The following is a 23,096-nucleotide window of genomic DNA, read 5'->3' as shown; positions in this document are numbered from 1 at the left end:
AATTAAGAAACTGACACGATAAACACTGCTGGGAATAATTTAAGACACATACACAGCAATAAAACAAGGGTTTGAATCCCCTTGTCAGGAAAACAAAAGTGCAGTATGAGCAGAAATTGGCAAATCAGACGAAGAAAAATCCCAGAGTTTTTCAGATATGTGGCAAGTAGAAGGAAGAACAATCATGGTAAGATGATATTAATGGATGAAAATGGTTACTGCTGAAGAAGACATTGTTGATGTATTCAGTGATCAATTTATGAGAATGTTTTATCTTGATCAGGATAGAATCATGAGGAACTTAAGTACACAGGACATAAGAAAGGATGGCTTAATTGTGAGCAAGCAGAAAGCATTTGAGGAAATAAATAACCTTGATGTCAATAAGGTGATAGGATTTGATGACATATCACCATGCATCTAAAGGGAATGTTCTAGGGCAGTGGCTCCCAACTTTTTTTGCACTTGTGTACTACCCCTTTTAAACCCATTTCTATAAATAGCACCCCTTGTTTTTAGAATAGCAGTGATTCAAACTTAACATTTATTGTTCCATAACTAATGTTTTGCATTTTGTTTACTTTACTTATTTTTCCGCTATTACTGATTATTTCTCATGTAACCCTGAATGGCCCAGCACGTACCCCAGGGGTATGCATACCACCGATTAGAAACTGACGTTCTAGAGAATTGGCAGTAGCATTAACATACCTGTTTAATAAGAGTCTTACAACAGCACTGGTTCCAAGGGAGTGGAAGGAGGGTAATATTGTTCCAATGCATAAAGGTGTTGATAAGGGTGTAGCTTCAAATTATAGGCCGATCTGTATATTTGCAGTTGTGGTAAAGGTACTGGAGAGATTATTATTATTACTATTATTCAGGCCTCCATGGAGTTGAAAGACTGATCATTGGAGGTGCAAATTGGACATTTGGCAGAAGATCTCCAGTCAGTTCTCTGCATTCAAAAGCAATGTGGAATTATTTGATATGTATACTACTGTAAATAATTTTATTAAGCTAAAATTGAACAGCTATTTCATGTTAAAGCTCATCAAAAGTCACAAATCTTAAGAAACAAAGTCTATCAAGACTCATCGAGGGGAGGTTCCCCCCCCTAAGAAACACAAAGTCTATCATACCACTCCTTAAACTTATTGACCGTTCTCACTCTCACCACTCCATTAGGCAATGCATTCCATGGTTCAACCACCCTCCATGCAAAGAAATCACTCTTCACAGTTTCCTTTTGTAACTTCCAGGGATGGCCTCTTGTCATCACCTCTTCCCACTGTTCAACCAAGCAAAAGAACTCACCAGTGTCAACCCTGTAACCACCTCTCAACAGTTTAAAAGTCTCAATCATATCACCTCTCCTTCTTCTATCCACCAAACTCTGCAGTCCACATTCTCTCAGCTAATCCTCATAAATATCACTGTACAGTCCAGAAACCATTTTTGTTATCTGCCTTTGTACCCTTTCCACAGTTAATTTATCCCCTTCAAATCATGGGGACGAAATCTGAGAACAATAGTCCAAGTGTGGTCTGATCAGGATCTTATACAACGGAATGACAACTGTTTTATCTCTGCAATTCAGCGTCCTTCTCATTATTGCAGCAATCTTCTGTGTTACCTTCACCACCTTTGCAATATGTCCCCTAAATTTCAGGATTCTATCAATCATCAACCCCAGATCTATTGTGTCCCCTACTTCCTCCAGTATAACTCCTCCCATAGAGTATGCAGTGTCCCATTGATGTTTCCCAAACCTCAAGATCTTACATTTTGCTGCATTAAACTGACACCCCCCATTCATTTACCTATCTATCTAGCTTATTCAAATCCTCTTGCAGGGTTGCCGCATCTGCACTATTACTAATAATCCTTCCCAGCTTCACATCATCTGCAAAAACTGAATATCCCCTTGCAATCCCTGGACAATGTCATTGATATAAAGGTTAAACAATATAGGTCCCAGTACTGAGCCCTGTGGAACCCCACTTGTAACCCTCTGCTTCCTTGAAACTGTCCCACCATACACAACTCTCTGATATCCATCGGACAGATAATCCTGAATCCAGTTGACCAATCTGACATCCAGACCCGTGTGCTGCAACTTAAATATCAGCTTATCATGTGGTACCCTGTCAAATGCCTTTGCTAAGTTTAAGAAAATGGCAGTACAGGCCTTTCAATCATCTAATGATCTTGTAAATTTATCATAAAAAACTAGCATATTGCTAAAACAAGAACGCCCCTTCACAAATCCATGTTGACTCTCACAGATAACATTACCCTCATCTGCCCAATGCTGTATACGATCCTTCACTACTTCCAAGATCTTACTAATACTGATGACACACAAACTGGCCTATAATTAGACACTTCCAGTCTGTTACCACCCTTATGCAATGGCACTATCTTACCTTCCTTCCATTCCATATGCACCTTTCCTGCAGCCAGACTTTCATTTAAATGACAGGTCAAAAGCACTGTCAGTTCCTTAGCACATTCTCTCAAAACTCTTGGTGAAATACCATCCAATCCCACAGCTTTATTGACATCCAGAGTACTCAGTAGTTGAAACATACTCTCCTCCTGTACCTCTAAACCTTGAACCTGCCCAATCCCTCTATAAAACTGACTCTTCCAGGATGAAATACTCCAATAAAGTGTTCATTGAACAATTCCACTATGTCCTCTGCATCAGTCACTCTATTCCCATTTTTATCCCACAATATCATTCTTCCACAGTCATTTCTTCTCCTACTGGCCACATATCTAAAAAATTCCCTGGGATTTTCTTTGGATCTTAGGACCAATCTCCTCTCATATTCCAGTTTCGCCTTCCTTACCATACTAGTCACTCTTCTCGGCTGTGTCTTATACTTTTCATGCATCTTCTCTTCACCTGTCTCCTTATATCTCTTCCATAGCCTCTTTTTCGGATGCAATTCCTGTTTAATATTGTTTGTCATCCACTTTGCTCCAAATTGTGTCTTCTTCTTCACTCGTGGTATACTACTTACCGTTGCTGCTAACAAACATTCTTTTATAATTTCCCATGCATTAATGATATCCCGGCCTTCCAATTCCTCCCTCCATGAAACTTCCCCAAGTTGACGTCTTAGACTATTATAATCACATGCCTTATAATTCCACATACGTTCCCCATCTCTTTGATACTCCTGCATGTCTATTCATTTTCCAAGTCAAAACAATATGGTCACTCTCTCCAACTGGTGGGAGCGATGTCATCTCAGTTATTATCAACTCTTTTGATGCTATAACCAAATCCAAAACTCTTGAACCTCTTGTTCCCCCTATTACATGTTGCCTAAGACATCTGTCCCTCAAGAATTCTAGAAATTCCATTCCCTTATTGCTACATGCATCTTCCTCTCCCCAGTTTACACAACTGTAGTTAAAATCTCCCATAACAATCATTCTTCTTGCACTTGTCAAACTCAACTGTCTAAACATTTCCTGGTCCCAACCTCTGTGCTCCTGGGTCTGTAGCAACACCCCACTAAATATCCTGTCTTGCCCACCTCTACCTCACACCATATGCTTTCAAAATCATTAGTGCCACTGCCTTCCAAAGTCTCCACTCTTATAGGACATAGGTCGTCACTTATCATAAGCAGTACTCCACCACCATGCTTTCCCTTCCTATCCTGCTGAAAAATGCTGTACCCAGCGAACTTCTATTCCTGTTATTATATCCTCTTCTGTCAACCACGTCTCAGTGATCCCAATAATTTTTGGCCAGGCTGATGCTATCAGCTCCACCAATTCCTCTCCCTTATTCTGGATACTCCTGATATTAGTATAAAGCATATAAATGCCATAGTTTCTATACCCAGCATTATCCCCTCTAGACTCCACTGGGCTCAGTGTTACCTGATGTTACCCATTCCCACAAGAGGCCACCCCTGCTACCATCCTCCCTGGGACACACTGACTTGTTTAGAACAGCAATCTCTCTAGATGCCTACGTCCTTCCTCATTTCAAATGTAAGCAGTCTCTCGCATACAATTCCATGTCCTCAAATGCACTCCAAGCATCCAAATATTCCAGTCCTCTCTTGTCGCAGATTCTAGCTATTATGTCATTCAGTATTGCTGCTCTTCAGCTTGTCATTATCATACCTAGGCAACACACACACACAATCTTTCCTCTCTGTGTCTTGTTTTGTACCACCTCAAGCAAGAATCTCATATCTCTCGCTGCCCTATTTACACCACCACTCAAGTCATTTGTTCCCACCATTACAATCATCTCATCCACCCTTTCACCTCTCTTAACTGCCAAAGCCACACTTTCTATCGTTCCTCCTGGCAAACACTCCTCACGCATCCTATCTTGAACACCACGGATCATTAAGTCGCCATACATTATACCTCTTACCATATTCCCTCTCTCCTATTGTTTCCATTTTCTCCTCTTCTTTCATTCTCAGATCTCTCTCTACTGTTTCCATTTTCTCCTGTTCTAGCACTCCCATATCTCTCTCTCATTCTGTCTCTCCTACTGTTTCCAATCCCACCTCTTCTAGCACTCCAATACGTCTCTCTCTCATTCAGTGTCTCCTACTGTTTCAATTCTCTCCTCTTCTAGCACTCCAAGACCCCCCTCTCTCTCTCTCTCTCATTCAGTGTCGGCTACTGTTTCAATTCTCTCCTCTTCTACCACTCCCATGCCTCTCTCTCATTCCATCTCTCCTACTGTTTCCATTCTCTCCTCTTCTAGCACTCCCATACCCCTCTCTCATTCATTCCCAAAACTCTCTCTCCCCTACTCCGATTTGCCTTGCATTTATCTCTTCCATTCTCCTAATCTCATCTTTCATACTTCTCCTAAGACATTCCACCTCCTCTATCTCCCTCTGCAGGTCAGTCACTCTTAATCGAAATTCACTCTCCCAAACAAAACCATCTCCTAAACCTTCACAGTCACTCACGCCTTCTACACTATCAACTATTATTTTCTCATTCATATTTTTTTTCTTCATTCTCTCCTATCACACTACTCGTCTTCCAGTATTCATTTCCCATTCCTGGAGCAACAAAGTCAGTTATTGAGATATCTACTGCATTTATTTCCTCCGAAGATTGCTGAAAATTAGATTGTACCTAGATTGCTGAAAACTAGGATAGAAAACAGAAATGGGTTGATAATAGCAGTATTCTCTGTGGTTATCAGCATGGGTTTGTTAAATGGAGATCATGTTTTACCAACTTACTTATGTACTATAAGAAGTGACAAATACAGGTATCCCTCGATTAATTAATCCCTGGATGTTACTGGGTATGTCAAAATCGCGTTAACCAAATATAATAATCAATGGTAAAAATTGCAATTCGTCCATGATCGATTACTGTATTGATGATTCATTTTATATGATACTCTTTTAGGAAAGATAAAAAATGAATGCAAATAAATGTTTAATAAATTCTTGTACCTAGATTAGTCACTGCAAGTTTTTTATCAAAAAAAAGTTATCCAGAGTCATTTGAACAATTTTAATTTTTTTCTTATCAGCATAAATTCTATGATAACAAGCAAAAATGACTCTCTAGACCTCAGCAAACAAGCATATTTCGATTAACATCTGGATCCATATCCATTACAGGAATACACTGTATAGCGCAGTTAATTGGTTCCAAGAAGCGTCCGTGCTTTATAAAAAGACCTCGAACCACGTTCGAGGTCTATTTATAAAGGTTTTCAATTTAATTTGTTTATTACAAAAATTTAGGATAATAAAAATGTTCAAAAATGAAAAAAAAATGTTATTTTTATTAACTAAATAACAAATAAAATCCTTTTAAACCGATATAAAAGTTGTAGAAAACAAAACAAACGTTGCTTCAATTTTAGCATACAGTAATTTACTTTTTACTAAAGTAGTCTTTTTAGTGTTCGTTGAACCATCCTTGTCTTTTCAAGTACTAGATCTCTGTAGCATTTGATGGCATTATTGAGACTTTGTCTTACTTTGATGCTTCTTTCCAAATTTGGATCGGCATTTATGAGAAAGTTGGAAGCTTCGTCGATTTTTCTCACAAAAGTTGAAAGGTCAGCAAAGGAAAATTCTTCAACCATGACATCAGTGGGGGTCATCTTCATTGTCTTCTGCTTCATAGGCTCATTGTTGTTCCAACTCCAAAAGGGTTTCATCATCCAGATCATTTGAATGAAAATCAATACATTCGATCATATTGTTACAATCTAAACTTGTAAAACCAAGATCTTAGCCCATCTGCGCAATTTCTGTTGAGATTTCCTTTTTCTGTGTTGCAAAGGCAACAAAGTCCTTTGAACAATGCGGCAAGATATTATGCCTCTTATGTTGCTTTGAGTCACCTCTTGCCAAGATTCATAAATATTTTGAATGGCATCTTTTATGTTAAATTTCTTCCAAAATTCACTCAAAGTCCAAGAATCTTCTTCTTCTGCTGCAGCTTTAATAGCTTGAGCAAAAGTTCGTCGTAAATAGTAAGCCTTGAAAGTGGAGATAATGCCTTGATCCATTGGCTGTAGAATTGATGTTGCGTTTGAAGGGAAAAAATGAATCTTGACATTTTCATCTAAGTCAATCAATAGAGTTGGATGGCCTGGCTCATTGTCTAATAAAAGCGAAATTTTGAAAGGAACATCATTCTTTTTACAATAACTTTTAACTTCAGGGCAAAAACAAGTTTTAAACCAGTCTTCGAAAATTGAACGAGTCACCCACATTTTTTTTTATTTGAATGCCAATGAATGGATAAATTGTTCTTTGTAAAGCCGTTAAGAGCTCTTGGGTTTTCCGCTCTGTACACTAACAGTGGCTTCAATTTTAAATCACCTGATGCATTACCTCCTAGTAAAAGTGTCAATCGGTCTTTTGACACTTTATACCCACCTTGTGTTTTTTCCTTCTCTGCTAGAAATGTGCACGATGGCATTCTTTTCCAGAACAAGCCAGTCTCGTCAGCGTTAAAAATTGAATCATCTGTGTAGCCTTCCTTCTCAATAAGCTCCTTCAATTCATTGGGAAATAATTCTGCAGTTTTAGTGTCAGCACTTGCGCTTTCACCTTGGATTCTTACGTTATGGAGTCCCATACGCTTTTTGAAATTGTAGAACCACCTGCGACTTGCTATAAATGTTTTACTGGTTGTACCTCCTTCATTTTCGCTTTCATTTTCTTTTATTTTGTCATATAGACTTGTTGCTTTTGCCTGGATTATCATTTGACTCAAATGAATCTCTTTTCTGATTACAATCTTCAATCCAGATCATTAGAAGGCGTTCCATATTTTCCATTGTAGAAGATCGATTTCTCATGATCACTTTTGACATATAAGAAGCGGTGCTCATTCCATGTTGTTTAATCTTTTCTTTGCTCTGAATAATTGTTCGTACAGATGACTCATTCATTGAATTCTCACATGCTATTTTAGCAAACAAAGCGCCATTGTCGTGACATTTTATAATTTCAAGTTTCTTCTCTAATGTCAACCACTTGCGTTTTTTTTTTACTCCAACAGTGTCTTTTTTGTTTTGTCTCTTTTCACTCATACTTATTAATAAAAAAATATTAAATACTAATATTAACCTAAATAATAAAATGCCGTGGGGAAAGAACGTGTCTACATGAGAACCAATCGAATAACTACTGCATAAACGTGGCTCTCGACTGTCACTTGCAGTGCACGGGAGTAGCCAGTCGGTGTTAACAATGTTAGTGTAATAATGATAAGTGTAATAACAAAAACCGCGTTAGACCAAAACCCATGTTGTTCAAAACCGCGCTATACAAGGTATTCCTGTACTTCTAAACTGCGAAATATTCCATCCAGTTCTTTGATTATCTCCTTTGGAACATCATATTCACATTCTATTTGTTCATTGTCTTCATGTGTGCATTGTTGTTTAATTTTAAGAAGATCGTTGTCACTGAAATCTTTTGAATTTGAATCCAATAATTCTTTAACATCTTCTGCAACAACACCATCAAAACCAAGGTCTTCACCAATTGCAACGATTTCTTCAACCACGTTGTTCACAGGATTTTGAAAACCACCTAAGCCATTAGCACATTCTGGCAAAAGGTTTTTCCAAACAGCTCTCATGCACTAGAAGACATTTGCTCCCACGAGTCATGAATGTTTTCAATTGCATGTTTTATGTTAAAATTTTTCCAAAATTCTTGGAAAGTAATCGCATTTTTTTTCCATTGTTGTTTCTACTGCCTTTGAGAATGTCTTTTTAAGAAAATAGGCCAGGAAAACACTCCTCGAGGTTTGCATGATTTTGCGTAGTAAATTTAAATTTAAATATAGTAAATATAAAATTTTTCCAAAATTCTTGGAAAGTAATCGCATTTTTTTTCCATTGTTGTTTCTACTGCCTTTGAAAATGTCTTTTTAAGAAAATAGGCCAGGAAAACACTCCTCGAGGTTTGCATGATTTTGTGTAGTAAATTTAAATTTAAATATAGTAAATATAAATTCGCATTAATTAAAACTTTTACTGCATATATAAAGGGACTGTCACAATTAATTTTGCTGTGTTAATCAAATCTAGCGTTAAGCAAGGGATACCTGTACCTTGGACAGGGGAGATGCATATACAGTACAGTGGTGTACTTGGATTGTGATAGACTGCCTCATGACAAACTGTTAAATAAATTGAAATAGATGAGAAGTCTGTGTTGGACCAGTCACTGATCCAACTCAGAAGTCTGTGTTGGATCAGTGACTGGATGTCAGATTGGTATCAGAAAACTGTATATGGGGATGCAGTATCCTGAAAGAGGAAGGTCACTAGTGGTGTACCGCAGGGGTCAGTTTTGAGACCATTGTTGTTCAAATTATGTGTTAATGATATTGGGATGGGTTTAACTAGCGATATGCAGCTGTTTGCAGATGCAGAGTCAGGCAGATGTTATGGTATTACAGAAGGACTTGAATAGATTGCATGAATGGAGAGGTAAGTGGAACTGTCATTTCAATGTTGAAAAGTGTAAGTTTTTGAGATTTGGCAAGCAATGATGGGATGCAAATTACACTTGGTGGAGAAACTTTAAAGGAAGTAGAGGAGATGATAGATCTAGGAGTAATGGTGGACAAGGACCTGAAATTCAGGTGCCACATTGCACAAGTTGTGAAGATGTGACATCGGATAATAGCAATGATGTGGAGGACCCTGACAAACAGAAATAGAGGGGTTATGATGCCACTGTAAGGCTTTGATCAGGCCTCATATGGATTATTGTACACAAATTTGGTCACCAGGTTTTCATAGTGTAAAATCGTGTATAGAAGGAAATTTATGTAAAACACCTTATATACCGATTTTACCAATAAACAAGATAATTCCAATAAAAATTCTCGTGATTTAATAGTGAAAATCTTTATGTTTTAATGAACTGGAATTAATAAATTGTTAATAATTGAGTATTGTAGCCTACAAATGTTTTGCAATAGAACAAAGGAAAATAAGTGTAAAATAATTTGTGTCTAAAAGAATCCTCTAGTCAGCGATAATTCCAGACGGATTATCGTATTAAGTTATAACCTGGGGCATCTACCATCATGAAGGTCAACATTTCACAGAGATTTTCTGCCTTATTGCAACAACCAGAAAAGGTGGCAGGTGCAGAACATCGAATACCCAGGGGAGGACAACATAAGCAAACCCAAGGTCATCGGAGCCGGATAAATAGAGGGTCAATGTAGCGAGTCGAGGCTTTTATTCCTTCTTTGGGTTATTCATCTTACGAGTCAGGTATGCAGTACTGGTCAAGTTCTTGGGTCAGCAAGAAGTTACGAGGTCACGTGGAGTTCCGACCTGAGGTTATAATGTATGCGACGGCAGCGGAGCTTTGCTAACATTGTGGGAGATGATTTGTAATCACCATCGGAGTCCTGCATTCCAGACAGAAAATGCCAAGAGAGCAACATGACTGAGATTAGCAGTTTTGAAAGAAATTTGATGTCGTGTTTCCATGTCACTGAGTTCCTGATGTTCGTTGATAATAAAGAGGGGATCTCACAAGCCCCAGAAAAGGTTCCCGAGTTCAGTGCAAAAGACAAATGGTAACCGAAAGAGATGATTTCAAGGATCATTCAGAGAAGTCCAGATTTATGTTCAAGTAAGGTCTTTCCATTGTTTAACTTGAGAAAAGGATTGTGATGGTGTTTAATTAAGGTTTTGTTTAGATAGGATGCTTGAGGACTTTAGGCCTAATGCTGATATTTGAATTGTTTTGCCCTATGTGAGAGAAAGCCTAGTTTAGATATTTAGGTAATACATATTGTGTTTAATGTTGTAGCTATTGCATAAACTTGCAAATGTTTATCTGAGGATGATTTGAGTTCATCTAGGTTAATGTTTAAGACACGTGGTCCTACTAGAAGTAATTGCATTGAGGGATTAAATGTAAACGTAATTTTGAGTTGTTATTTGGAGCAAAGAAGCAAAATCCACTTGTAACTTATATTTGACCTTTTTGTATATTGCATTAGTGATGAATAAATTGTTTTCTTGTTTAAATAACTTGCCTTATTCCTATTTCCAATGCACTACTTATTAAACTCAATTCTGTGTGTCTTAAAGTAGATACTGCCACGACTGTAGATCAGAAGGTTTAAATTGCTAGATTTTACTTATTATTACGAGAGGAAGGTTCCGTGTGTGTTTTTTTTTTTTTTGGAGGGAGATTCACCTCCCATCTACGTATTTTGGTAGTGCAGCTAGAAATAAAATAAATTTTCCAAAATTCTGTTTAGAATAAATCAGGCAAAGTGGTTGGCTCCAGCTCGAGGCGATTTCTTTGTTCTGTGAGCTTTGCACACCAGTATTTGTAGCCAAACAGATAAGAGAGTAAACAAAGTTAAGAAGATAAGTTTAAGTGAGATAACGTAGATTTACAAAGGCATAGCAGATGACAAAACTATAATAAAAAGAATTAACAAAAGTTTAAGAAAGATAGAATAACTGATAAGACAGCATGTTTTTATCATGGTTTAAATAATTTGATTTGACTAGAGATAAAATAAACCATATGTGTTACAATGGTGACAAGGATATGTTGGAAAGAGTTCAGAGAAGATTCACAAACGTGGTCGGTGGTCTTTGGAATGTGGAGTACGAGGACAGATTGGGAGAATGTAAGTTGCAAAGCCTTGTGAGTAGGAGGAAGAGGAGAGATATGATTGAGACATATAAGCTAGTCAGGTTGTTATTAGGTTGACATGAAAGAGATTTTTCATTGAATGGAAGAGGGGGGGGATATCTTCAGGGACATTATTATCATCTGTTCATGGAGGACAGATGATAATAATAGCATGGAGGCTTGTGAAAATTTTTTCAGTGAATTTCAGCACTAAGTATAATACTACCTTGCTTACTGAATGCCTAAAGTGACTTGAAAAAAATTATTATGTTTGTTCTCTACAACAGAGTTTCTGAATTATCTAAACCTTAGTTTAATAATACTAATGTACTATGGATTTACAACCTTTCATGGATGTGTGTGTGTGTGTGTGTGTGTGTGTGTGAAAAGTGCAACATATAGTATAGCTTATCAGCAAACAGACAGATGGCAATTTTTTTTTCTGTTAGCAAACACAAATGCTTTTTTGTGTTTTCTAACACAAAAAGCATTTAAATTCTGTGTACAGAAATTAAAAAAAGAGACAAACAATAATTATAAATTATCTCACAACTATACACATGCATGCATACCAGTAATTCCAACATACCTTTTCTGCTTGATCAGCTAATTTTACAGCTACGTCTGCTTCCAAGGAAGCTTTCTTGGCATTAAGTTCATTTTCAATGAATTTCTTTTTTAGACGATCCAAACGATCTTTGAGTCCTTCCACATCTTCAACTGATTTATTGGCAACTGCTTGAGCTGCATCGGTTTCACTTGCGATCTTAAACATTAATAAAGAAATTGAGACTTTTTTTTTTCATGAATTTGTGAAGATGTTAAAAATATAAGTAAAAATAAAAATAAAACTGAAATTTATTTACAAATTTTTATATTAGTTACTGTAACTATCATTACCATTACTACTCTTTAACATCAGATCTCCATGGAGTCAAAAAACACATTGCAGGAAGTATACATTTTGAAACACAAACCTTGCCAAACTGTGTTTTAATTCATTCTGTCTGCATTCATTACACTGTCAGGTAATGCATTCCACTCACCAATCACTCTACAATAAAAGGACCTGCTCTTTACTCCCTTGCTCAAACTCTCCTTATAGTGTCCAGGGATAGCCTCTCCATCCCATTATATGAAAAATTTCTACATCCTAAAGACTGGTTACCTTTCTAATATAGCCTCATAACCACGAAAACCAGGTGACTACATCTGTGCACAATAATCCATATGAGGCCTGATATATATACAAATGTATAAAGAACCTGATATGGTTCCTTATACAAAAGAATCATAATCTCTATATTTCTGCACATTAAGGTCCTCTGTATCTTTGCCATAATTTAATGTAATGACTTCACAACTTCTCTAATGTAACCTCTGAACTTCAGGTCCTTGTCTGCCACACTTCCAGATCTACTGCTCCTCAATCTCCTTCAAAATTTCTCCACCAACTGTATACTTTGCATTCCATTGTTGCCTACCAAATTTTACATGTTTCGTTCTTCATCATCTGCAAACAGTTGCATATCTCCAGTTAAATCTAAAACCAACATCATTAATATACAAGTTAAACAATGATGGTCTCCCAGTGGTACATAATTAGTGACTTACCACACCTCCCATGTACAACTTGCTGATACCTATCTGACAGCCAGTCACTTATCCAACTCACTATTTTAGTATCAATTCCATCTACTTCAATTTAGTTAACAACTTGTGTGTCAATCTATCAAAAGCTTTCACAAAACTTAAGTCTACCACCATATATGCATCTCCCTTGTCCAATGCATTTGTTACCTTGTTATAGTATATAAGTAAACTGGTAAAACATGACTTTCCTTTAACAAATCCATGCTGACAATCACAGAAAATATTGCTATTATCAACCCACCTCTCTATCCTAGCTCTCTCACTAACCTCTCCAAACACCTTAACCACAACTCCAGATAGCCAGATTGGCACATAGTTTGCAGCCTCAGCCATATCACCACCAATGTGAAATGGAACAATTTTACCTTTCTTTGGGACTTGTGCTGTTATGAGATTCTTGTTAAATAGGTAAGCCAGAGGTGATTCTAACTCCCTGAAACATTCTCCTAAGACATGTGGTGATATGTCATCAAATCCAATATACTGCCTTACTGACATCAACTTTATTTAACTACTCATATGCTTCTTACTTGCTCATCTTATCTCATTTTCTCCACACTTGATGATCTTATGATTTCACACTGATGAACTGCTCACTGTATACCTGGACTATCTAACTAACCTTATCGACTGAGTCACCTTCCTGGCTTGCTTTTATTCTTTGTATGTCACTGATTATTATCTTATTCATCATATGTTCATGAATTTGTTGATCTTTCTTTCCAAAAAATTTGTTTTTCTGCAACTAATGAGTAAATAAATAAACATGCCTATCAGTAGGCTTCAGAGGAAATGTCTTACCATTTCTGTGCTTCAGAAAATATCCAAAGATATCCAACAAAGAATTCTAAGCATATAATTCTTTGTTGTCCGGACAATCCTTACATTTGATAAATTACTCCTACTTCTGTCATAAGATATATGTAATGCATTTTGTCTTAAAATTCGGAAACATCATACAAGCAACGCTAGTTAAAAAAAAAGGAGTATAATTTTTCTCTCTAAAATAACGCTTAGAATAAAGTTTTATTCTTCACTTAATCTTTCAATTATCTCACCTCCAAATGAACAAATCTTCGAATAACTCATCCTTGAATGGATTAATGACTTCTGGTAATTATACCTCAGTTATCCAACCCTTTAATTGTCCAAATTGGATTTTTCCTACTATGGTTGGTTAATTATGGGATTGATGAATGTGCTAACGTACCCCAATAGCCTATATGCTAAAAGAAATAAAATTGTAATACAGTTTGGGAAAAGTTAACTCTTTAAAACAATATTTAAGAGACCCTCTTTAGATTTATAGCTTCCAGTGACTTATTCATGTTGAGGTTTTTTTGGAAAAGAAAACTATGTGGATACTGAAACATAAATAAATAATTTACTAACTAGAATTAATTATTTACAGCCAATGTTTCAGTAGCTTAAGCTAGCATTATCAGAGGCGATTTAGCATTACATGCTCAGTGAAGACAGAAACTAAAATGATCGCGATAACAAGAACAGTCAGGTGCATAGAGGGTGACAGCAGCACTTTTCATAGTGATTTCTATTGTCAATACAGATGTGTAGATAGGACAGTGTGCCAAAATCTGTCAAAATCATACTCCAAATCATACTGTTATTTAACTGGGTTGTACAAAATTTGTACTGCTTCCAGGAACAGTGTCTCTCTCTCTCTCTCTCTCTCTCTCTGATTTAAAACGGGATTTTTAAAGTAGCCTTTCTTAAAACTTATGAAGTGGTCTTTCACTATGGCATGTTGATACAGTCTGCTTTTTGGCTCTCCATTCCGCAAGTATTTTTTGTGTTCTTTTTTCCTGACCAAAGTAGTTCATCCTTTCTGTCCAAAATATTGGGTTCCACACTTGCAGGGGAATGCTGCAGACACCTAGGAAGGAGAGATGGTCTAGGCATGGGTTTCTCAAACTGTGTTGTGTGGAACACTAGTGTTCTGCAGAAGGTGAATAGGTGTTCCACGAGAAGTTCTGGAATTTGTCATTTTAGTTTTCTAAGCATTTTTCATGAATAAATATTTTATAGTAGAAATATTCTGAGGAGAATAACATTCGTGAATATGTCAAAAAGCTCAGACACAGAACGCCTAATAACATCTGTGTATCGTTAATTTTCACACATCGAAACCTTTCAACATTTGGGAAAGGGAATACCACTGTTCATGACGGGTCATAAAAATTGCCTGCAAGTGGATTATAACAATGGGTGGCATATCCTCTATTCTCAAAACTGAAGGAAATGACATCTGTGTAGAAAATGTCAGTGACCAAACGGCATATTTTTAAACATGGAAAAACATGAATTATCGTTAATTTTCACACATCGAAATCTTTCAACGGTAGTGAAAGAGAATACCGCCATTTATGATGATCATAAAAATTGCCTGCAAGCCAATTACAACAATGGGCGGTGTGTTCACAAAACAAAACGAAATAACATCTGTGCTGCAAATGTTAGTAATCAATCAGCAAGGAAGTATAAAGAAAATTTTTCCACTGAAATTGATGAAGGTAGCCTTGTATCCGGTTCTCAAATCTATTAATACTGAATACTTTCTTTGCAAGTTCGTACTGCAGTGTGTAAGTGCTTTTTCTGAAACCGGAGTGCCATGATTTTATTAAAAGTAATAGGAATACAGATTTAAATTCTAATATGAATAAGAGACAAGGCACTTTGTTTAATTTTGGTATTAAGAAATCTCTTATTGAAGGTGTTTGTAACGGACCAGATAGTGAGCCATCCACCTGAAGCCTACAAAGATCTCCAGGATTTACAAAACGAGGGGAGAAAATTACCAGCACACAGGAGAAAAAGTCTGAATTCACTTGTAAGTACTTATAATAATATTATAAATATATTTGGTGATCAGAATAGCATATGTCAATGAAAATCATAAATTAATTTAATGATAGTTTAAAATAAAAAAAAACCCAGCTAATGCCTTTTTATTCCCGGATATAGGGAGTGGTCCTATCTAACTTTTGGTGACTGAGTGGGCAGTTCAATCTCCACTGGCAGCCAATCAGAGATGGTTGGCCGAAGGCTATCACTAATTAAGCGGCATGCAGTGAAGAGAGATGGCTCAACAAGTACTGCCATCTAGTGGTCCCTAACATAATATATTTAATGTCTGAAATAATGTGGGTTCTACGGTCGATTTCCTTGAGTTTACAGGACAAAAAAACCCGCTTGCCCGTGCCAGAGATCGACTAACTCGGGAACGGTCGAAAAAAAGGCTTGGAAAAATTTCCTCTAGTCGACGACTAGATTCGAAACAAAGTCTTCCTTCATGCGGTCAAGCGCTGCAGTGTGCAAATGCTACATCCACTGAGCTACATACGCTCTATTGATGTTTAATTAATTATTAATTAATAATAAAAATCAGCTAAATTACCAATTAATATTAATTAATACATTACAAAATAACCAAGGTGTTCTGTGAAAATTTCGGTATTTGTGAAGTGTTCCGGCATAGAAAAAGTTTGAGAAACCCTGGTCTAGGCAATCCTTAATTTGTCTTAGTCAGGTAGAAATATTGTTTAGATAGTTTAAAATAAAAAAAAAAAAAACCAGCTAATGCCTTTTTATTCCCAGACTATCTAACTTTTGGTGACTGAGTGGGCAGTTCAATCTCCACTGGCAGCCAATCAGAGATGGTTGGCCCAAGGCTATCACTAATTAAGCGGCATGCAGTTTGTATACAGTTCTGATTCTGTTATTTTAGGAGGAAGCCTAGATTATCTGTTATGCCTTTGATGTAGGGTAAAAATATAGTCTGGTTTTTGGGGAGGAAGAGAATTTGTTGTTCTTTTTAAGGAGTTTGGCAAGGTTTTTTTTTTTTTTTTTTTTTTTTTTTTTGTATCCATTTTGTTGAAATAATGGAGGATGAAATGTCTTTGCCCTGGAAGCTATAGTTTTGAAAATTCGAAGCTTCTGAGTAGGATGGTGGTGTAAAGTGGCATGATTGATATCTTCCTATGTCTGTGGAGACTTGTGGTAAACTTATAAACACTGTTTACAAGTTATTTCTCGTAAATCTGAAATCAAGGTATTTTAGCTGGAACAGCCAGCTCTCGAAACAAATTGAAGGTGTAGCAATGGACTCCCAACTTTCCTCCTCCATTGGAAACTTATACATTTGAATCTTTGGCACTTAATTCTGCCTCCCCAAGCCCAAAGTATGGTTAAGGTACATAGAGATTTGACTGCATGGCCAAGAGGTTAGGTTCTTGTTAAACTTTGTACATTTCCTCAATCATATCCATCCTGGATTTAATTTCATTGTGGAAGGGAAAAAAGGAGCTCTTGCCTTCTTGGATACTTTAGTTATAAGACAAGCAGAGACATGCTTGTCTTATAACTAAAGTGGATCTCTCATATGTTCAGTTTACCATAAGCCCCCCCCCCCCCCCCACACACACAGAAAGATACCTATATGACACTTCACACAATCAACCTGTCCAGAAGCTTGGAATTTTCAAAACCTTAGCCTCCAGGGTAGAGTGAATTTCATCCTCAGTACAAGCACTGCACCTGAGCAACAAGCTTTACTCATATTATTCAAACAAAATGGATACAGACTCTGGCCAAACTCCTTAAAAAGAACAACAAATCCCCTTCCACTCCCCCCCCCCCAAAAAAAAAACAGACTATACATTACACTATATCTTCCCTACATCAAAGGCACAACAGATAAACCAGGCTTTCTCCTGAAATGAGAGAATCAGAACTGTATACAAACCTCTTAAACAAAATTTCTACCTGCTTTAGACAAATTACAGATTGCCTAGACCCTCTCCTTCCTAGGTGTCTATAGCATCCCCTCTCAGTGTGGAACTCAATATTTTGGATGGACAGGATGAACTAGGTAAAAAGAACACAAAAAATACATCTGGAACAGAGAAGCAAAAAAGCACTCTCTCAACATGCCATAGAGAAAGACCATTTCGTAAGATGGAAGAAAGCTAGGCTGCTTTATGATTTTAAACAGATTTTAGCACACTGCCCTATCTATGCATCTGCATTAACAACAGGAATCACCACAGAGTGACACTGTCACCTTCCACACACACACACACAACTGTCCTTGTTATCAAGATCATTTTAGTTTCTGTCTGCATTGAGTGTGTAGTGTTAAATTGCCTCTGATAATGCGAAACGTCGGCTGTAAATAATTAATTCTAGTTAGAAAATTATTTATTTATGTTTCAGGGTCCATGCAGTTTTCTGTTCCAAAAGCTTCGACATGAATAACAGTGGCAGCTATGGAAATTTAAACATGGAATTCCAGTGATCACTGTTGAAAGAGTCGCTTTCAGATAAATCTACTGGTCTCTGTTTTTTCCACTTCTTTATTCTCATCCCTCTACAATCAATATTTCATTGAAATATCAACAAGCAACATGATGATTCACACCTGTTGATTCCTGAAGTATGTTCAGGTGTGCACTTGCTTAAAACTGCCAGTTAAACTTAACAGATTCTTCTTCTACAGGCAGGACAATGTAAAATAAGCTTTTTGAGGTAAGAAAAACAGTTCTATTTTAGTCTCAAAGCTGTTAAGGAAAAAAAAGATGACAAGCCAAGTTCTTGAATTCAGGATTTATTCAGAATTCAGAGTCACTCCAAGAGCATAGTTTGATTAGCTGTCACAGATCCAGGGATTTTTCTTCAGGCATTTACAAAAAAACATTTTCAATATAGGTGGTCAAGGTCAACATCTGATCACATAAACTTCCGTTAGGCCTATATGGGTATATTATGGGTATGGGTAGATGATTGGAGAAACCCTAATTGTACAGCAACTGTTTAAGGAATTTTAGGCAGATGCTTAAAAAAGCAACAGATCAATAGCCTGTAGCAAGAGATGGGTCTTTCCCAAGTTTTAAAATAGCTATTAGGAGAAACGTCTGGTAAGTGGTTCAGCTGAGAACAGAAAGAAAGAGATACAAGAAAAGAGAAAGAAATATTTCACTAAGAGAGAAAGAAAAATTAAAGAGAGTCTTGTACAGTAATTCTATTATAAGAGGTGTGCTTGATGAGAGAATGACAAAATTGTGAGGTACAAATGTTAGCAAGGCTATTAGAATTCAAAAAGGTAAAGTGAAAGAGTTGTGTTTTGGCTTAAACAAATGATTTGAAAGAAGAAAAGTATGGTATGAGGGAGAACATGAAAGAGTTACTGAAAGTAGCAAAAGAAAAGAGTGAGAGAGAGTTACGATACTGAGACTGTTTAGTACTCTCTAAGTACCAAGTCCATTTAAAGCCATTTGAATGGATTTGGTGTTCAGAGTTTGGAAAAAGTGTTGTTGAATGAAGTGAGATTGGATGTGCAAAAGGGAAACTGAAGCTTTTAGGGGGGAGGGGGAAGCTATTGAGTGAATACACAGATATCAGTGGGGGCAGTTGAGTGTAAGAATGTGAAAAAAATGCCTAAATCAGTACTGCAGGTAACAAACCAGAATGGGATAGTGTATGGGGCCATTGCACTTTATGTACACTTGCATTTGAAGCAAGGGACTTTAGGACATTGGTTAGTTCATCTTGGCCAAAGGTTAATGGCATTAGTGAGAGGTGGCAGACAGAAGATGGTATAGCTAGTGGGATAGAATGTAAAGGATGTAGTATTTTCAGGGAGGATAGAGAGAAAAGAATGGGTGGGGTGGTGAGTATTGTTGATGATAGCTGATGAACTGCAACCAAAGCAGGTAGTCAACTGCAGGCCAGTGAAAATAATGCATTTGAGACAATCTGGTGTGAGACAGATGCCATGGAACAAAATATACAGTTGGTTGCTGCTGTAGACCAGGGGATGTGAAGGATAATGTGGATAGATGCATCAAATAAGCTCAATGAGTTGAGGGAGGATAATTATGATGGGGGACTTCAACTATGGGAACATAGACTGGAAGAAAAAAAGGACACATGGGAGAAAGGAAATGGAATTTATGCAGTTACTAAAGAACAATTATTTGAAGCAGCATGCAATGGAAGGTACTAGGGATTTGAGAGTGCTAGATCCAGTAACTACATCAGAGAATTTGTCTATAACCAAGATGACTACACTGCACCAATTGGTGAGGGTGATCATATGGTCTTGACCTGGAGGTGGCTAAATGTGTGGAAGTTTCAGTTAAGAGGGGGATATATGTGGAATTACAGGGCTGGTAAGAATGACAAACTTAGGAGATTGTCCAATCTAATTGGTGAGGGTGATCATATGGTCTTGACCTGGAGGTGGCTAAATGTGTGGAAGTTTCAGTTAAGAGGGGGATATATGTGGAATTACAGGGCTGGTAAGAATGACAAACTTAGGAGATTGTCCAATCTCCTTATTGTAGTCACAGTAAGGAGATTGGAACAGTGCCATGGCATGAAAAAGCAGTCTGGACGTTGATGCTGCATGGGAAGTGGTAAAGAAGTGTTTGAAGGAAGTAATAGTAGACTGTAAGTAATAGCATGCATAGAATCAGGAGAATAAATCAAGTGGAAGTTAAAAGGATGAATATGATCATTTAAGCAGATGTTACAAAAAAGTGGAGGAATTCAAAGAGGAAGGTGACAGCATGCACATGAGCAGCACAAAGCACAAGCCAGAAGGGTGACCAGTATGGTAAGAAAGGCAAAATCAGATAATGAGAGGAAATCAACAGTGCAGACCAAAGATAATCCCAAGCAGTTCTTTCGATATGCTGCAAGTAAAAGGGAGAATGTTTATGGTAGAATAATTTTAATGAATATCGATGGTAGGGAGGAATAGCTGAATAGTTGAATTACTATTCAAATAGTTGAACTGAATAGTTGAAATAGTTGAATTACTAAGTGAACACTTTGTAGGAGTATATCATTCAGGTGGAAATATTGTAGTAACAAGAGAGGTAAGGAATTAAATGGAAATAGAGTAAATGAACTGGAGATACATAGGAACAAAACCTTGATGTGAATACAGCTATGGAATTAGATGGTATACCAGCTTGAGTTTCATAATAAGGTGCTGGAAAATTGGCAGCACCTTTGAGCACATCGTTTAAGTCTCAGCTCTGGGTTGGTCCCAGAGCTGAGACTTAAAGTAGAAAGGTAGAGTAGAAAGAGGGAAAAATAGTTATATTGCATAAAGGAGGCTCCAAGATTGAGGTAGCAAATTACTGACTGATCGGCATCTCAGGAGTGGTGGTCAAGGTTTTGAAGAAGTTTGTTAACGGAAAAATCCAGGACTGAGTAGACAGGCATAGAATACTATATGGTGGGCAACATGGTTTTGTGAATAGCCAGGCCTCAGTAACTTACCTTTTATTATACAGTGACAGATGAGTTGAATAAAGATAATGGGTATATGGTGATACTACTGGACTTTGCAAAGGCTTTTGACAGGATACCACATGGAAGTCTGATAAATAAATTACAGCACATGAAGATAGATATGAATTTGGCAAAATGGATAAGAGAAGACCTGTGACTGGCATGTTGCAGGGTGTGTATTTGGCCATTGCTATTTAATTTGTACATTAATGATATAGGAAATGATATGAGGAAACATCCAGTTGTTTGCCAATGATATAAAATTGGGTAGAACAACGGTCAATAATAATAAGGTTATTTTGGCGTGAAAAAATTATCAGCTGTACACCATATTGATGGAAATGTACTCCAGGACACTGATCAAGATAAGGATTTGTGGTGTTAGTGGATAGGGAGTTAAAATTTAGAGGATATATTGCACAAGTGGCTAAAAATGTGCATAGGATTATTTGGCTGAACGATATACTGAAAAACAGATATAAGCAGTTCGTGTGTAGAGGCTTAAGTGCTGTGAGGACATCATGTTAGAGGCTTAATGGATTTTTTACAACACTCAAAAAGAATTAAAATAGAATTTAATACTTCCTATATTTCGTCCTAGTCACTAGAACATCTACGGGGATTACAAAAACAATTAATGTAACATGCACACAAATATCATACAATACTAAGCCCAACCACGTGGGTGACACTAAAGTCCTATCTAGGTGGAGCGCCCTGTAAGGGCAGTAGTAGGTGGCCTGGAATGTAAGGTGGGGCCTCTGGTGATGAGTGTTTCCCAAATCTTCGGAAGCTTAATGTAACCGTATTTATTAAGATTTGGTTGGTTTCTGAGAGCTGCTGCTGCTTCTAAGAAAAGTCTCTCTTTCTTGAATTTGCTGAGGTGGAACATGGTGGTTTTCTTCCATGATACTCTGTAGGTGGTGTCCAAAACATGGTCAGCCAAGCCTGAATGGCCACAGTTGTGTTTACAGATGTAAGACTTGTGTTTCTCCAGGCAGATGGATGCTGATCTGCCTGTCTGTCCAAAGTACGCCAGCTTACAGGAACAGGGTACTTTGTAAACTCCAGGCAGCGAGAGAGGAGGGAGCTGATCTTTCGTAGAACGGATAAGGGTAGCAAGTTTGCAGTGGGGCTTATATGCTGTGTGTAGGTTGTACTTTTTTAGTATCTTGGCTATTTTTTTGGATGTGCCATGGATGTAGGGTATGGTGATGGCATTTTTAAAATCTTGTTTACGAGAAGGACGGGGAATGGGGGAGGAACTGATTATTTTTTTGATACTGTGTTCGCTGTAGCCATTGGAGAGGAAAGTGCTGTGTATGTGGTTAAGGAATGTGAAGAGAGTTTTTATTTGGAGAGTGGTAAATGAGTGCAATCAAGGGAGGCCCTAAACATTATGGTCCTTTTTCTAAGATGCCATTATACATATTAGCCAACCATTTAATGGCATTTGGACAACAGTTTTAGAGAAGATAAGATATGAAATTCCTTTTTCAGATCTAGAAAGGAATTTCATGCCTTATCTTCTCTAAAACATAATAAGAACATATGAACAACTGCTGTCCATAGTTATTACTATGAACAACAGTTGTTCATGAATGCTGGATAGATGATCTAAGCCAGCTGCTTTCTAGAGGTGTGAAAGCTAGCTTGTGAAAGAAGGGATAAGTGATAGAGCATATTTCTCTTGGATTTTAGCCTTCCTTTATCTCTCTTGTAGCACATTTATCATGCGAAAAAATCATTAGAGAGAAATAACATGCTTTACAATGTCTAACATTGGCATTGTTAGACATCTTATTGTTAACAATAAGATGTTAAGACTAAAATGTCTCACATTGGCAGGGTAATGTTTCTCTGAAGCTCTAGTGCTGGAATGTGAAATCCACAGATGCCATATGGCCATTCCGATGCTCAGTGATGTGCCATACCAGACCTCACCATGTA

General features: G+C 37.2%; 1 protein-coding gene across 1 annotated transcript in view; it reads right to left on the bottom strand.

The window, feature by feature from the left end:
* Positions 1-23,096, bottom strand: part of LanB1 (laminin subunit beta-1) — a 754,433-nt gene that overhangs the window by 61,769 nt on the left and 669,568 nt on the right. Inside the window, exon 31 of the mRNA XM_090400882.1 lies at positions 11,764-11,940. Coding sequence (XP_090257008.1) covers positions 11,764-11,940 — 177 coding nt within the window. The remainder of the gene's footprint in view (positions 1-11,763; positions 11,941-23,096) is intronic.

The sequence above is a fragment of the Typopeltis vanoorti genome, chromosome 11 (assembly GCF_054136105.1).
Source record: "Typopeltis vanoorti isolate ZY-2024b chromosome 11, IOZ_Tvanoo_1.0, whole genome shotgun sequence".
NCBI classification, from domain to species: Eukaryota; Metazoa; Arthropoda; class Arachnida; order Uropygi; family Thelyphonidae; genus Typopeltis; species Typopeltis vanoorti.
Note: the sequence above shows the minus strand (reverse complement) of the source record. Positions and strands in the feature narration are given on the sequence as shown.